Consider the following 18,085-nt stretch of genomic DNA (forward strand, 5'->3'; position numbering starts at 1 on the left):
CTTTTCCTTGCTTGTCTTTCTTTGTGGTGGTGGGATTTAAGTCAATCGGTTGAGTGCTCACTTGGGGTGCTTGCTTTGCAGGATCGAATCACCTCGGTGGATCCACTCAGCTGATTGTTTTTTTTTCGTTCCAATCAGTGCACCACAAATGGACAAAGGCCGTGGTATGTGTTTTCCTGTCTGTGGGAAAGTGCACACGTTGCAACACGTATGGTAGTTACTACTGTACCTGTAACGCTGGTTTCACCAAGAACAGGAAAACATGCACCAGTACACACTCATATACATGTTTCATTTCTGTCTATCTGTCTGCCTGTCTGTCTGTTTGTCTGTAGCAACACGTATGATAGTTATACTATACCTGTAACTCAGGCTACACCGAAGAACGGGAAAATGTTTACCAGTACGTATGTTTCATGTAAGTCTGTTTGTCTTTCTGTCTGTCTCTATGTCTGTCTGTCTGTAGCAACACGTGTGGTAGTTACTACTGTACTGGTAAGGCATGGTACACCTCTAATATGAAATGTATTTTACTTCTACACTAGATCTAGACAAATGTCTGATGAAAAACCCATGTAGTAGTTAGTAATGGTATAAAATTACCTTACTGGCAGTAGCTAGTGGGAATTCCATTTAGGTTCAATTGGTAGAGCGTTGGATTCGTATACAGACAGTTCCTGGTTCGAATCAAGTCAGTGGTGGTTTATTAATGTTTGCATTTATAAATGCCACTCAAGGTTCTTGTCAATCAGGTTGTAATCAACAGGTGATCTTTATATTAGATGCTATATACTATCTTTTTCTGCCCGATTTGATATACAACTATTATAATAAATCATGCTAACTCTTACATAAATTTGATATATAACTATTATAATAAATCATGCTAACTCTTACATAAACCCATGCCAACGTAATAACATTTATGTATAAACATTTCTATGTCAATAAAAAAGTTTCTTAACTAATTACCCTCAAATATATTAGTGTAGAGATTAAAACACATTTTAATATAGGGGTTAAGACAAAATACTGGAACAGCCAAGTAACGCAATTTCACCTGCATTGTTACTAGTAATCAATATTATAATGCAAAGGTAGAAGTTCCCTTTAATTTGACTTTTACAAGTTGTTTTCATACCGATTTAACCTATGCAGTTTTTTCATGATAATTTGTAAAGAAACATTTTATTTTGTTTACACAGATATTTTTTAATGTGCTATGCGAGTTGGTATGGGTTTAAAATTTAATAATATGTTTTTGTGTCAACTTTTAACTTTCTTCATTAGAGATGCATCCCAATTCATCGGTTGTCTTTTGTTGTAAACGGACTACAGACACCAACTAACCATTGTTCAAAACGTTCTGGTTTGTGCTTAAACATACCTTCCTTTCCTTTCTCTAGATACCAACGAATGTAGCAGGCATAACGACTGCGACACTAACGCTGTGTGTTTCTACATTGACGGCACCTACTCCTGCAAGTGCAACAGCGGCTACACCGGTGACGGCAAAACCTGTACCTGTAAGTAGGAAGCGGAATACTGCGCATGTGCGGGTAGTGGTAGACATGTTTTACGAGCTGCAGTTTAATTTCATTAAAGCTGAAATACTCAGTCCCCATTATTTGCTGTTTGACTTTCGGTTTAGAGTTTATGTCAGGGTTAGGCTGACACAGACACGCACTTTTTTTTTATGACAGACAGTTTCTGTCGGCAAAATACGTTTTTACTAAAACAGAAAAATAACACTAAATTTAATGGAGTTCTGTATTGAACAGATATTATCAGTTTTTCGTCATCAATCTTCTTGTAATATCTGAAGAAACTAACGGGGAAAAAGTGCATATTCTATTCTGTGCGTATCTTTGCGAGTGTGTGCGAGTATGTTCATAGTAGGTGAAAACAGCATATCACATGCACTCAATTTCTGTCGGAATTCAACAGATAAAATATATGTCTGTGTGTGTTTAGATTTGGGTTTAGGGTAAATAGTAATTTGATAATATCGAGATATAGGTCGGTCAACAATTCACTGTTAACACCATTTTATTTGATTACAGTATCAGTTAGTGTTTAACAGAATGAAGTGAGGTAAATCGTGTCTAGATGGGACAATATTACCAGTTGGTTTTAGTCAAAATGCACATTCTAAAGTAACTGCTTTTCTTGGACATAACGTGCAGCGGAGAATATTCGCACGCTAACGTAGTATGCTATGGCGCGGGTAGAACTTTCACAAATATAGTATTTACTGGCTTAAGTCACGAAAATTGAAAACAAATCCCTGTCATCCAAAACATCATTCACCGGGAACAGGAAAACGTGTACCAGTATGTACTCGTATACATGTCCCTTTCTGTCTCTCTGTGTGTTTGTACCAACACGTATAGTAGTTACTACTCTACATGTAACGCGGGTTACACCGGGAACGGGAAAACGTGCACCAGTACGTACGCATATACATGTCTGTCTGTCTGTCTGTCTTTCTGTCTGTGTGTCTGTATCACATCACCCCACCTACGGGCTTGTTTTGTTTCTTCTTGACAGTCTTTTCCTTGCTCTTTTTTTGTCTTTGCGGGAGCTGGACTTAGCAGAATCGGATGAGTGCTTGCTTGAAGTGATTGTGTCGCAGGATCGAACCACCTCGGTGGATCCATTCAGCTGACTGTTATTCTTATTCCAACCGATGCACCACAAATGGAGCATCATCTGGCAAAAGTTCCAAAACACCGGTATATTGTCTGTAACCCTGGCATCAAATGCAGCGATACAGTTAGAGTTGGGGTTAGGGTAAATAGTAGTTTGATAATATCGAGATATAGGTAGGCCAACAATTCACTGTGAACACCCTTTCATTTCCTTACAGCACCGGTTAGTGTTTAACAAAACGAAGTGATGTACATAGTGTATAGATGAGACGATATTACCAGTCAAATTACTGGTCAAATATATGGTCATTTTGACACAGTCACAGAGAGGAAACCCGCTAAATTTTTCCATTAGTTGCAAGTGATCTTTGATATACGCCATCCCACAGACAGGATAGCACATACCACGGCATTTGATATACTAGTCATGGTGCACTGGCTGGAACGAGAAATAGCCCAATGGGCCCACCGACGGGAATCGATCTCAAAGCGACCGCGCATGAAGCGAGCGCTTTACCACGGACTACGTCCCGCCCCTCAAACGTAATATGTTATGGCGCGGGTAGAACGTTTAAATATACACTCTTCAAAAGAAGAAACGCAAAACCACATTGTCGTAACATTTGGAGAATTGATTTAATTATTGAATGGTGAGTCCGATAATTACCAAATGTTGCAGGATTGTTCACAATTCACTCTAGTCCATTGTGAGTAAGTGATAGGACACACCACCAAGGTCAAGGTCATCTGGAGTCAATACCGGGTGTGGCCTCCGCGTGTGTTGACAACTGCCTGGCACCGCCTGCCCATTGAAGCAACCAGAGTACGGATGACGTCCCGGGGGATGGTGGCCCACTCGGCCTGCAAGGCTGCTGCCAGCTCGGGCAGGGTCTGGGGCTGTGGTTGTCGCTGTCGGAGGCGTCGGTCCAACTCGTCCCATAGATGCTCAATTGGGTTCAAATCCGGTGATATCGATGGCCAAGGAAGGACATTAATGTTGTTGTTCTGTTGGAAAGCCGTTGTCAGACGTGCTGTGTGAGGCCTGGCGTTGTCATGTTGGAACACTGCGTTGGCGTTGGTCATAACTGGAACGATGTGTGGCCGGAGGATCTGGTCAATGTAGCCCTGTGCATTCAGGTTGCCCTGCACGTGGACCAGGTCAGTTCTGCCAGTGTGTGAGATGGCTGCCCACACCATGACACTACCCCCGCCGAATCTGTCCACTTCCTGCACGCAGTTTGCCGCATAACGTTCACCACGACGCCTATACACGCGACATCTTCCATCATGACGTCGGAGCAGAAATCGGGACTCGTCACTGAACCACACCTGTCTCCATCGCAGTTGAGGCCATTGTCGATGAATCTGGCACCACTGCAGTCGGAGTCGACGGTGTTGTGGTGTTAAGATGACACCTCGAACTGGACGTCTGGCACGAATTCCTACCTCACGTAGGCGGTTCCGTACGGTCTGGTCGGATATCCTGCGCAAACCTGGTATTGCTGCGGCTGTGGAGGTGGCAGTAGTCAATCGTTCCCGAAGGTGGCCTAACCGGATGTAGCGGTCCTGCCCGGGGGTAGTGACCCGTGGTCGACCGGATCTAGGGAGGTCACGTGTTGATCCATGTTGCTGGTAACGGTCCCACAGTCTGGAGATGGTGATTGGGGACACATGGAATGCCCTGGCAACGGCCGTTCTGGATTCGCCTGCGTCTAGTCGGCCGATGGCATTGTTTCTCTGCGGTTCACTGAGACGTGGCATGTCCTGGATTGTCAACTGTCGGCCAGATACAGAGGCCAGGCAAGCGAACACCCTGCACTTTTATACTGTCGGTGTTCATGTTGCACGTGCAGACAACGCACGTGCAGTGGTGACATGGTTTGCACGTGGCTGCGTTTTTGCGAATATTCACATTTTGGAACTTTATTGTACAGTAGCTGCGTTTTATCGAATGTAACCGTGGGAATGTGTTTGGGACATGCAATGACCTTATATTCACAAAGCATGAACCGGTAGGAAACATAAAATCGGAGTTATAACCCATTTGTACCCTTTTGCGTTTCTTTTTTTGAAGAGTATATATAAGTGACCAACATTGAAACAAAATCCCTGTCATCTGTAGCATCATTTATAAAAGACTGACAAATGGCAACTAACAAGTGCCAGTAAAACGACCTACTTGATGTAAAGACAGCCATTCACACGTTTTGTGTTTCTGAGATTGGTTTATAAATATAGAACCTTTTGGCTAGCAAAATGTAGGTATTATCCAGATAGCAAATGTTTGTCGAAGTAAACTGTGTAAAAGAATATTCATAAACGAGCGTAGATAACGTGATATAAAATGTATGCATATACGTAATCCGTAATGCGTGATCCGTAACAATCGCTTTCTATATAAATATTTTAAGTAGATTCCACTTATGTGTCTCCGTATGCATGTGTTTATGCATCTGATTATCCGATCACTCAATGCATTATTAACAGGTGGACTTTATATCAGATTCCCCTGCGCGTGCTGTAACCTCACCGTGGTGCAGGGGTGTAACATTCTCTTTGAGAATGGCCAATACAGCACAAATTGAAGTTTAGAGTAAAATTCAGTATCCGTAAAATTCTGTGATATTTGTATTTGTATTTTTGCACAGTTCTTTACACTGTTTTTGTTTAAATCTTGAATTTTTATACTGATGTTGATCATCACTTGCATTTATTTGCATTACCATAGTTTGACACCCAATAGCCGATGTATTTTTCGTGTTGGGGTGTCGTTAAACATTCATTCATTCATTATATCAGATTATATATCTTATCTTTTTCTGCAGGATTTACAAATCGTTTGAATTGATATATAATTATTATAATAAAGCATGCTAAGTCATATAAACACAGACCACATTTCATTAAAAAAAAATCAAATTGCAAACAGTTCTATGTAAATAAAAATCGTTTCTTGAAAAGAATTTGCAACCTGCATTGCAATTAGTAATCAGTACAATAATGCAAAGGCAGAACTGCCCTTTAACTTGACTTTCCTAAGTTGCTTTCATACCTGTATTAAAAGAACATTTCACCTATGCAATTTGATGATAATTGTTAAAGAAACTTTTTATTTTATTTACACCAATATTTTTTTAATGTTCTATGCGAGTGTGTATGGTTTAAAACATAATATGTTGGGGGTTTTTTTTATCAACTTTTAACTTTCTTTAATAATACCTAAAATAATAAGTTTACTAATCTCATTACCATCATTACCAACTCCATCTGAACAATTAATAAGTTAAATAAAATATTTTATAGTTTTATATGGGAAAATAAATCGGAAAGAAACAACGTGAAACTCTAATTCAAGATTATCAAAACGGAGGATTAAGAATGATTAATATTTCAATCTCTAAAACAGCCTTAAAACCAACATGGATAAGAAGACTATTTACATATGATTCAAAATGGATACATCTTTTTTCATCCATCACAAATGTATCAATACAGGATTTAATTATATACGGGGATCAATTTTTTAGTAAGAAAATGCAAAATATAAATAATCCTGTTTGGAAAGATGTTCTTGAAAGCTGGAGAAAAATTAAATGTGAAAAAATCATTGAAAGTAGAGAAGACATAGTTGATATGAATATTTGGTACAACAGTAAAATATTAAAAGATAAAAAACCTATTTCTACAAAAAGAATGCTGAAATGGGAATTATTTTTTATAAATGATTAAATTGGTGTATACTGCGACTTTCTAATTTCCCTAATTATAAACTAGTTTATCCCCAAAAGTTAAAGCAGATTTTAAAAGGAAACAAGTTGCAAGGAACAATATAAACTGCTATGCAATACATAACAAATTACAAAATCACAATTAAAATATCAGGAAAAAGTTTTTTCTATTCATTAAATAGCATACCCTTTAAATGTACCAGAGATATCACTTTGCGGTGGTTTCAATACAGAATATTGCATCGAATACTCGCAACTAACCATGTTTATATACTATTCATTATATAGATACAAAAAAAGTACTTTCTGTATTCTGCTGCCAGAGACAATGGAACACTTGTTTTATGATTGTCATTTTTCTTAAAATCTATTGCAAACTGAATAACAAATACTTTGGGTGAACATATTACTTTTGATAAACATATCGTTATCTTAGGTTTGCATAATGAAACAAATAGCAGTGTAGTAAATTTGATGATTATTAATATAAAATATTATATTTATATTAAAACAAATTAGAAATTCAAAGGTGTATTCTGCTTAAAAACTGTGAATACGAATATTTTGAAAAATATTGGAAGAAATGATACAATTTATTTATTGACAATTTTTCATGAACTTTTTCAGATCTACTTTAACATAATGGATTAGAAAAAACATTTAAAGAGAAAATTTGCTGCACCCTTATTCTTTTCTGTCTCTTTGTTCCCCTTTCTTCTTTCTCTTTTTTCTTGCTCCCAGAAATAATTAAAACTAATTACGAACGTGTATGAAAACATATGTACATGACTATTTATAGGGAGGTGTGAGTAGGTGAGTAAGTGAGTAGGTGAGTGGATGTGAGAGTTTTTGAATGAATGCAGTATACGTTTTAAACATGAACATTGTGTACATGTAAATATTCTGTAGATATATGAAATATATTTAAAATCTTTGTAAGACAGTGAGCTCGGGGCTCCTTAATCCCAAGTATTTCTGGGAACAATAAAATTAATTTAAAAACATATATATATATATATATATATATATATATATATATATATATAAAATAATAATAATAATAATAAATATTTTTTAACTTTCTTCATTAAAGAATTGCATACCAATACAGCGGTTCCCTTTTGTTGCAAACGGACTACAGACTCCAATCACCCATAGTTCAAAACATTTTGGGTTGTTGTTAAACATGCAATCAAGTTCCCTTTTGTTGCAAACGGACTACAAAGAACAACTATTTATAGTCCAAAACGTTCTAGGGTGTCGTTAAACATACACTCCTCTCCTTTCTCTAGCTATTGGGACGTATACCAGTGGTAAAGCGATCACCTCGTGCGAGGTCGCTCTAGGATTGATCCCCGTCGCTGGACCCATTGGGCTATTTCTCTTTCCAGCCAGTGCACCACGACTGGTATATCAAATGCCGTGGTATGTGCTAACCTGTCTGTGGGATGGTACATATCAAAGATCCCTTGCTACTAATGGAAAATGCAGCAGGTTTCCGCTCTATGACAATGTCAAAATTACCAAATGTTTGACATCCAATAGACGATGATTAATAAATCAGTGTGCTTTAGCGGTGTCGTTAACCAAAATATACCTCTTCTCTAGATATCAAGGAATGTAGCATGGACAACGACTGCGATGCCAACGCTATGTGTTCCAACACTGACGGAAAAAACACCTGCATGTGCAACAGCGGCTACACCGGGGATGGAAAAACGTGCACCGGTAAGTACGATGTAGAATACTGCACATGTGCGAGTAGCGGTAGACATGTTTTATGAGCTGCAGTTTAATTTCATTGAAGCTGAAATACTCAGTCCCGTTTATTTGCTCAGTTTGAACTTTAGGTTTAGAGTTTATGTCAGGGTTAGGCCGGGTTTTCACCAAACCTGCACAGACATGCACTTTTTAATGATAGACGTTTTCTGTCGGAAAAACACGTTTTTATCAAAACAGAAAAATAACACTAAATCTAATGGAGTTCTGTATTGAACAGATATTATCAGTTTTTCGTCATCAATCTTCTTGTAATATCTGAAGAAACTGACAGAAAGAACCGTGCATGTTCTATTCTGTGTCGATCTGTGCGTGTCCGTGCGAGTGTGTGCGAGTACATTCATAATTGGTGGAAGCAGCATATCACATGCAATAAATTTTCTGTCGGTTTATAAATATAGCACCTTCTAGCTAAAATAATTTATGTATTATCCAGATAGTAAATTTTTGTCAAAGTAAACTGTGTAACAAACGAGCTTAGATACCTTGATATAAAATAGAATATCACGTAAGGCGTAAATTCTATTTGTCCGCAATATTTATGCGTATACGTAATCCGTAATGCGTGATCCATAACAATCGCTTTCTATATAAATATGTTGAGTACATTCCATTTATACGTCACCATATACATTTGTTTATGTGTGTGATTATCCGATCTCTCAATGCATTAACAGGTGGAGGTTATATTAGATGCTATGCAATATTTTTTTTCTGCCGGATTTCCAATTCCCTTGAATTGCAATATAACTATTATAATAAAGCATGCTAAGTCGTATATGCACCAATACCAACTTCATTAAAACAAATTGCAAACAGTTCTATGTAAATAAAAACGTTTCTTGACAAATCATCACCAAATATATTGTATAGATGAAAGCTTATTTTAATATAGGTATGAGTACAAAATACTTGAATACCCAAGGTATGCAATTCCACCTTTATTGGTATTAGTAATCAGTACAATAATGCAAAGGCAAAACTGCCCTTTACCTTGACTTTCCTAAGTTGCTTTCATACCTGTATTAAAAGAAGATTTAACCTATGCAGTTTGATGATAATTTGTAAAGAAACTTTTTATTTAATTTACACCAATATTCTTTTAATGTGCTATGCGAGTTACATGTAGTTTCGGTTTAAAACATAATAAAAAAAATTCTATCAACTTTTAAATTACTTTAATAATACCTAAAATAATACATTTACTAATCTCATTACCAACTCCATCTGAACAACTAGTCCAAAAGTTAAATAAAAGATTTTATAGTTCCATATGGGAAAATAAACCAGAAAAAAATAAAACGTGAAACTATAATTCAAGATTATCAAAATGGAGCATTAAGAATGATTAATATTTCAATCTATATAACAGCCTTAAAATCAACATGGATAAGAAGACTTCTTACAAATGATTCTAAATGGATACATCTTTTTTCATCCACCACAAATGTATCAATACAGGATTTAATTATATACGGGGATCAATTTGTCCATAAGAAAATGCAAAATATAAATAATCCTTTTTGGAAAGATGTTCTTGAAAGCTGGAGAAAAATTCAATATGAAAAGATAAAAAAAAACTATTTCCTACAAAAAGTATGCCGAAAAGGGAATTATGTTTTATAAATGATTTAATTGGTGTATATGGCGGGTTTCTAACTGTTGACAAATTTATTATGAAGTATTATATAATAACGACTTTTTTTTTATTATACGTCTATAATTAAAGCAGTAAACTGTTTTATTGAAAAATATGGAAAATGTTATTGTAATTGTCAAACTGCATTTTTTCCCTAATTATAAACCAGTTTATCCCCAAAAGTTCCAGCAGTTTTTAAAATAGAAACAAGTTGCAAGGAACAATATAAACTGCTATACAATACATCAAAAATTCCAAAATCACAATTAAAAATCAGGGAAAAGTTTTAACTATTCATTAAGGGAATGGAAAAATATATTATAGCATACCCTTTAAATGTACCAGAGATACAACTTTGCAGTGGTTTCAGTACAGAATACAGCATCGAATACTCGCAACTAACCATTTTTATGTACGCTACTATTCACTATGTACTTTCTGTAACCTGCTGCCAGAGACAATGGAACACTTATTTTATGATTGTCATTTTGTTAAAGAACTATGGAAATCTATGGCAAATTCGATAACAAATACTTTGGGTGAACATATTACTTTTGATAAACATATCGTTATCTTAGGTTTGCATACTGAAGCAAAGAGCAGTGTAGTAATTGGATGATTATTAATATAAAATATTATATTTATTCTATGAAATGCAAAACCAAAAGAATTTCAAAGACGTATTCTGCTTAAAAACTTTGAATACGAATATTTTGAAAAATATTGTAAGAAATTGTATAATTTATTTATTGACAATTTTTCATGAACTTTTTCAAATCTAGTTTAACATAGTGGCTTAGAAAAAATATTAAAAGAGAAAATGTGCTGGACCCTTATTCTTTTCTGTCTCTACTAATATTTCTTTGTTCCCCTTTCTTCTTTCTCTTTTTTCTTGCTCCCAGAAATAATTAAAACTAATTACTGACACGTATGAAAACTGATGTACATGAATATTTGTGGTGAGGGATGAGTAGGTGAGTAGGTGAGTAGGTGAGTGGATGTGAGAGTTTTTGAACGCAGTATATGTTTTAAATATGAACATTGTGTACATGTAAATATTCTGTTTATATATGAAATATATTTAAAATATTTGTAAGTCATTGAGCTCAGGCTCCTCAACCCCAACACTACCAAGTATTTCTGGGGACAACAAAATGTACTTAAGCAAATAATTAAAAATATCACGGGAACGGGAAAACGTGCACCAGTACGTACGCATATACATGTCTGTCTGTCTGTCTATATTACATCACCCCACCTACGGGCCAGTTTCTGTCTGTCTGTATGTCTGTATCACATCACCCCACCTACGGGCCAGTTTCTTTCTGTATGTCTGTCTGTATCACATCACCCCACCTACGGGCCAGTTTCTTTCTGTCTGTCTGTCTGTCTGTATCACATCACCCCACCTACGGGCCAGTTTCTGTCTGTATGTCTGTCTGTATCACATCACCCCACCTACGGGCCAGTTGCTGTCTGTATGCCTGTCTGTATCACATCACCCCACCTACGGGCCAGTTTCTGTCTATATGTCTGTATGTATCACATCACCCCACCTACGGGCCAGTTTCTGTCTGTATGTCTGTATCACATCACCCCACCTACGGGCCAGTTTCTGTCTGTATGTCTGTCTGTATCACATCACCCCACCTACAGGCCAGTTTCTGTCTGTATGTCTGTCTGTATTACATCACCCCACCTACGGGCCAGTTTTTGTCTGTATGTCTGTATCACATCACTCCATCTACGGGCCAGTTTCTGTCTGTATGTCTGTATCACATCACCCCACCTACGGGCCAGTTTCTGTCTGTATGTCTGTCTGTATCACATCACCCCACCTACAGGCCAGTTTTTGTCTGTATGTCTGTCTGTATCACATCACCCCACCTACGGGCCAGTTTTTGTCTGTATGTCTGTATCACATCACTCCATCTACGGGCCAGTTTCTGTCTGTATGTCTGTATCACATCACCCCACCTACGGGCCAGTTTCTGTCTGTATGTCTGTATCACATCACCCCACCTACGGGCCAGTTTCTCTCTGTATGTCTGTATCACATCACCCCACTTACGGGCCAGTTTCTGTCTGTATGTCTGTCTGTATCACATCACCCCACCTACGGGCCAGTTTCTGTCTGTCTGTCTGTCTGTATCACATCACCCCACCTACGGGCCAGTTTCTGTCTGTCTGTCTGTCTGTATCACATCACCCCACCTACGGGCCAGTTTCTGTCTGTCTGTCTGTATCACATCACCCCACCTACGGGCCAGTTTCTTTCCACTCCACTGTCTTTTCCTTGCTCTTCTTTCTTTGCGGGGGCGGGAATTAGCTCAATCGGTTGAGTGCTCGCTTGAGGTGCATGCGTCGCAGGATCGAACCACTCGCTGGATCCATTCAGCTGATTGTTTGTTATTCTTATTCCAACCAGTGCACCACAAATGGAGCACTCTGCCAATGGAGCAGCTATTAGACCCGCATGATCTGGCAAAAGTTCAAACACACCGGTATATTGTTTGTAACCCTGGCATCAAATGCCACGCAGGTTCAGTTTTAATGTTCACTAAATGTACTTCTTTGAATGTTCAGTCCAGATATGCATCACTGATTACTCACAAACTATAAGCTGTGAACACATATTTAACAAAACAGGATAACAACAACCTGTAATAAAGAACAAACTCGGCAGAATTAACAGTTAAAACATTTGAATAACTATAGAGGTATATATCTAAATGCGTGACAAAGCTAACATGCTAAATACAGTGCCTAAGATATTTGGCATATAAGTATATTAATGACGGGAGGGAGAGCAGGGTTTTAGAATATGAAAACCCAGAGTTGAAAAATTTGTCAATTAATTTCCCGTTTGAAAACAAAGCGACTGTATGACAGGCTCCAAAGTTGAAACGTAACCGACGTTGCGCACTGCATTATAGGGAGCGCATTATAATACACAAATCGCGGGGCTCAAACAGGGAGCCTCGCTATGGGTTGCAAGCCTTGACTTTCAAAGGTTGCTTTCATACCGATTTAACCTATGCAGTTTGATGATAATTTGTAAAGAAACTTTTTATTTTATTTACACCAATATTTTTAATGAGCTATGCGAGTTGGTATGTGTTTAAAATTTATGTTTCTGTATCATCTTTTAACTTCCTTCATTAAAGAGTTGCATGCCAATTCATCGTTTCCCTTTTGTTGTAAACGAACTACAGACATTAAATCTCCATTGTCACAAAACGTTCTGGGTGTCGTTAAACATACATTCTGGTTCTCTTTTGTTACAAACGGACTACAGACACCAACTAACCATTGTTCAAGACGTTCTGGGTTGTGGTTAAACATATATTCCTCTCCTTTCTCTAGATATTGACGAATGTAGCATGGACAACGACTGCGACGCTAACGCTCTGTGTTCCAATACTGACGGCAGCTACACCTGCACGTGCAAAAGCGGCTACACCGGGGACGGCAAAACCTGCACCGGTATGTAGGATACGGAATACTGCGCATGTGCGAGTAGCGGTGGACATGTTTTACGAGCTACAGTTTAATTTGATTGAAGCTGAAATACTCAGTCCAGATTATTTGCTCAGTTTGAACTTTTGGTTTAGAGATTATGTCAGGGTTAGGCTGGATTTTCTCCAAACCCACACAAACACGCACTTTGAGACACAGACGTTTTCTGTCGGCAAAACACGTTTTTTTACTAAAACAAAAAAATAACACTAAGTCTAATGGAGTTCTGTGTAGAACAGATATTGTCAGTTTTTTTATCATCAATCTTCTTGTAATATCTGAAAAAACCGATGAAAAAGACCGTGCATGTTCTATTCTGTGCGTGTCCGCGCCAGTGTGTGCCAGTATGTTCACAGTTGGTGGAAACAGTATATCACACTCAATCAATTTTCTGTTGGAATCTAATGGGGAAAATAGGCTCTTGCCTGTTGGCCAATCCCAAACCGCATTTTGACGGCAATAAATATTGTTTAAACTAATGGGGAAAATATGTGTCTGTTCGGGTAAGGTGGAAACACAGCGATAGCGATAGAGTTAGGGTTAGGGTAAATAGTAGTTTGATAATATCGAGATATAGATAGGCCAACAATTCATTGTGAACACCATTTCGTTTCCTTACAGCACCGGTTAGTGTTTAACAAAACGAAGTGATGTACATAGTGTATAGATGAGATGATATTACCAGTCAAATTACTGGTCAAATATATGGTCATTTTGACACAGTCATAGAGAGGAAACCTGCTACATTTTCCCATTACAGTCGAGCACCGTTGTGTCGATATCATGGGGACCGCACATAAATATCGAGTTAACCAAATATCGACTCAAACGTTCAGTCAAGTATGTAAATAAAAAATTACAAACAAAAGATGTCAAATTTAAAAATGAAATATAATTTATTTGTTTAAATCAAATCAAGAATTCCATTTAATTTCACAATAACATAATGTAACACAAAGAAAAATGTTCTGAAATTAATAACAACAAAGTAATCAATCAATAAACCAATCAATAATACCGATGTGCGCAAGCTTACTAAATCTGTTAAAAGTTTTTATAAATTGTGGAATTAAAATGACTGTGGATATGGAGACAATTAAACAAAAAATTACTATATATATTTTAACATATTATAATAAAGGATTAAGAACAAAATGCAATTATACAAACTGGAAGAACAAATAACAATCACAACTATCACAACACTTAATTCACAAAGTCTGTTAATGTCTGTCGCGCATTAGAACAAGGCATGAAAGCTACTGAACTTTGAAAGTTTGTCGTTAAGTCCCCAATAGCATGGACGGGATTTCCATTGGAATCTCTGCTGTCCACAAATCGAGTTAATAACTCCAGTGCCTCTGTTGCTGACGTCAACGACGGCGGGGGAAGATCGGCAGTGTCGTCATTTTCCGTATCACTCTCTGGCTCTGGTTCTGCTACAACAGGAGTCCGGGCAGCCAACACCTCTTCAACAATGCTGTCGTCGGACATGAGAGCACAGGTGACCAGGCTGTCAACGGCACGTGCATATTCCATTAAAGTCACACCGTTGGTTACTAGGTGTGACAAGGGAACATCGTCGTCGGGGTCACTTTCATACTCCGGATCGGCCGACTCAGTTGAATTAATGAAGCCTGCATGGCGGAAACAGTGGTTAATTGTCCCTACTGATACGTTATCCCACGCAAGTTTAAAAAATCGGAGGGCATCCAAAACCGAAAGTTTAACTTCAGTTTTTTTTTCTATGGCGGCACTTTTAGATTTTGAATAATACTCTGATGTTTTGGGGGAGAAATATCAGTTCCACATTGGTAAGACCAGTGACATGAGGGTGGGCGGGGCAGTTATCAGCAATCATTGCGATTTTTCGTCCTTGTCTACGAATTTTTTTGTCGATTTTAAAAAGCCATTCTTTAAAAATATCAGACGTCATCCATGCTTTCTTGTTGGCCAGGTACTCAGTGGGTAGTGATTTGACATTTTTAAAACAACGTGGCTTTTGTGATTTGCCAGTAATCAAAAGTGGGAGCTTATCCGTGCCAGACATGTTAGCAGTTACTAGAACGGTAATGCGATCTTTACTGCATTTGCCACCGTGACATTTCACACCCCTAAACTTTTGTCTGGCATTAGTTTAAAGAAAATGCCTGTCTCGTCGGCATTGTAGATGTCGTCCTCGCTGTAAGACATGAGTACTGTTTGCAAAGCCTGTTTCCAGTTATTCATAGCATCTGATCGATTGTTAACGGAGTTCGCCTCACCACAGACTTTTTAAAAAGTTATGTCGTGTCTTTCTTTAAACCTACCCAACCACCCAGTCGAACAAGTAAAATCATTTCTACCCAATTTCTTTGCTAATTCTTCTGCTTTAGCCATTATGTGAGCCCCAGAAATTGCAACATTGCTGTCCCTAGCTAACTTGAACCATTTTAATACAGCTTCGTCTACATCTTCAAACTTAGCTGTTCGCATTCTTTTTCTAGATGGAGAAAAGGATGAAATTGCAATAGCCCCTTTAATTTTATAAGCATTTTTTAACCATGTAGACAAAGTATTTTGAGGAATGCCAAATTTTTTTGCAATAACGCTTTTTGATTTATCACCTCTCTCAACAGCTTGGATAGCTTCTAATTTGTTTCAATGGATTTTACCGTCAACTTACGTTTCTTTGGAGCATTATCTGATCCAGTTTTCTCCCCAGATAAGCCAGGTCCTTCACTAGATTGCTCAGACATGGTGCTCTGGTTAAGTGACTACTTTACTTGACACCAGTTTTACATGCCTCTATCCACTAGGGTTCAGGCATGTCCCCCCACCACCCCTAGTCCCATCTCTGGCATGGCCAGGTACTGGACCGGGGGGGAGGGGGGATTGAAAAGTATAGGGGCGAATTTTGACTTATTAAACTAAATGGGGGGGGGGGGGATTGTTTTAAATTTTAGATGTGTCAGCCTAAAGAAAAACGGTATAATGTTATTAAGTTAGTGGTATTTAGTTGACACTATTTTGGATCGGGCTTTCTAAATCGTTATTATACTCTATTTATTAATAAAATATATTTAGGCCCTGGAGGAAAGGTTAACGATCGGGGTGGGCTTTGCGACCAATCTGATTTGCGGTCCAACACCCGGGTGGAGATTTTCACCACCGCTCCGGGCCGGACCCCACGGCGGGTGGCAGGCGGGCAGGGGAGGTCAGACAAACCTAGCCCTATCCCTAACATCCAATCGCCAACGCCCTACCGCCCTATTTCTGGCATACCCGTACCCCCTCCCTCCGACCATGGGAGGCCATTCCGGCCAGTGGTGATAAATGAACTATGGTGAGCCCTTGAGGGCTCATTTACACACCTAGGTGTGTTTTTTTGGCTATAAGAGCCATTGAGTAGAATAAGCCACAAGGTGGTGGTTAATTGATTGGCCATATAGTAATGGATCAGAGGGTGGGGTCATAGTAGATGACCCCTTTGTTAGTTAGGTTACAGCCGCCGAGCTCGTGTGAAGAAGTGAAACGCAACTGGATGAGTGTTTTGGATGGGCAATGGGCAACTATATTTACGTGCCCCTATCCACAAGGGTTCAGGCACGCCCGCCTCGCCAACGCCCTATCGCACCCAAAAAAGCACCCTACCACAGAGATTTTTAAAAAGTGGAATTAAGTCAACTTCGTGCATTTTATATGATGATTTGTATATAAAACCTGTCGGGGTTTGGGTTTGTTTTCATGTAAATGCAAACAAAACAAATATCGAATAGGAAATAAACGTAACCTTTGCAAAAAACTTTGGGTCTAAATAATTGAACAGGATAATAGTAATCAGTACAATAATGCAAAGGCAGAACTGCCCTTTAACTTGACTTTCCTAAGTTGCTTTCATACCTGTATTAAAAGAACATTTAACCTATGCAGTTTCATGATAATTTTTAAAGAAACCTTTTATTTTATTTACACCAATATTTTTTAATCTGCTATGCGAGTTGGTATGGGTTTAAAACATAATATGTTTTTTTTAAAATCAACTTTTAACTTTCTTTAATAATACCTAAAATAATCAGTTTACTAATCTCATTACCATTATTACCAACTCCATCTGAACAATTAATAAGTTAAGACAAATATTTATAGTTTTATATGGGAAAATAAACCAGAAAGAAACAACGTGAAACTCTAATTTAAGATTATCAAAATGGAGGATTAAGAATGATTAATATTTCAATCTCTATAAAAGCCTTGAAATCAACATGGATAAGAAGACTATTTACAAATGATTCAAAATGGATACATCTTTCTTCATCCATCACAAATGTATTAATACAGGATTTAATTATATACGGGGATCAATTTGTTCGTAAGGAAATGCAAAATATAAATAATCCTTTTTCGAAAGATATTCTTGAAAGCTGGAGAAAAATTCAATGTGAAGAAATCATTGAAAGTATAGAAGACATAGTTGATATGAATATAGTAAAATATTAAAAGATGAAAAACCTATTTCCTACAAAAAGTATACCGATAAGGGAATTATTATTTTATAAATGATTTAATTGGTGTATATGGCGGTTTTCTAACTGTTGACAAATTTATTATGAAGTATTATATAATAACGATTTTTTTTATTATTATACGTTTATAATTAAAGCAGTAAACTGTTTTATTGAAAAATATGGAAAATGTTATTGTAATTGTCAAACTGCATTTTTTCCCCCCTAATTATAAACCAGTTTATCTCCAAAATTTCAAGCAGTTTTTAAAACAGAAACACGTTG

At 37.6% G+C, this 18,085-nt stretch overlaps 1 protein-coding gene across 1 annotated transcript in view; it reads left to right on the forward strand.

The window, feature by feature from the left end:
• LOC121367652 (neurogenic locus notch homolog protein 1-like) overlaps window positions 1–18,085 on the forward strand; it is an 81,753-nt gene that overhangs the window by 19,963 nt on the left and 43,705 nt on the right. Inside the window, exons 4-6 of the mRNA XM_041491946.1 lie at window positions 1,407–1,526; window positions 7,988–8,107; window positions 13,164–13,283. Coding sequence (XP_041347880.1) covers window positions 1,407–1,526; window positions 7,988–8,107; window positions 13,164–13,283 — 360 coding nt within the window. The remainder of the gene's footprint in view (window positions 1–1,406; window positions 1,527–7,987; window positions 8,108–13,163; window positions 13,284–18,085) is intronic.

Source organism: Gigantopelta aegis, chromosome 3, assembly GCF_016097555.1.
Source record: "Gigantopelta aegis isolate Gae_Host chromosome 3, Gae_host_genome, whole genome shotgun sequence".
Lineage (NCBI taxonomy): Eukaryota > Metazoa > Mollusca > Gastropoda > Neomphalida > Peltospiridae > Gigantopelta > Gigantopelta aegis.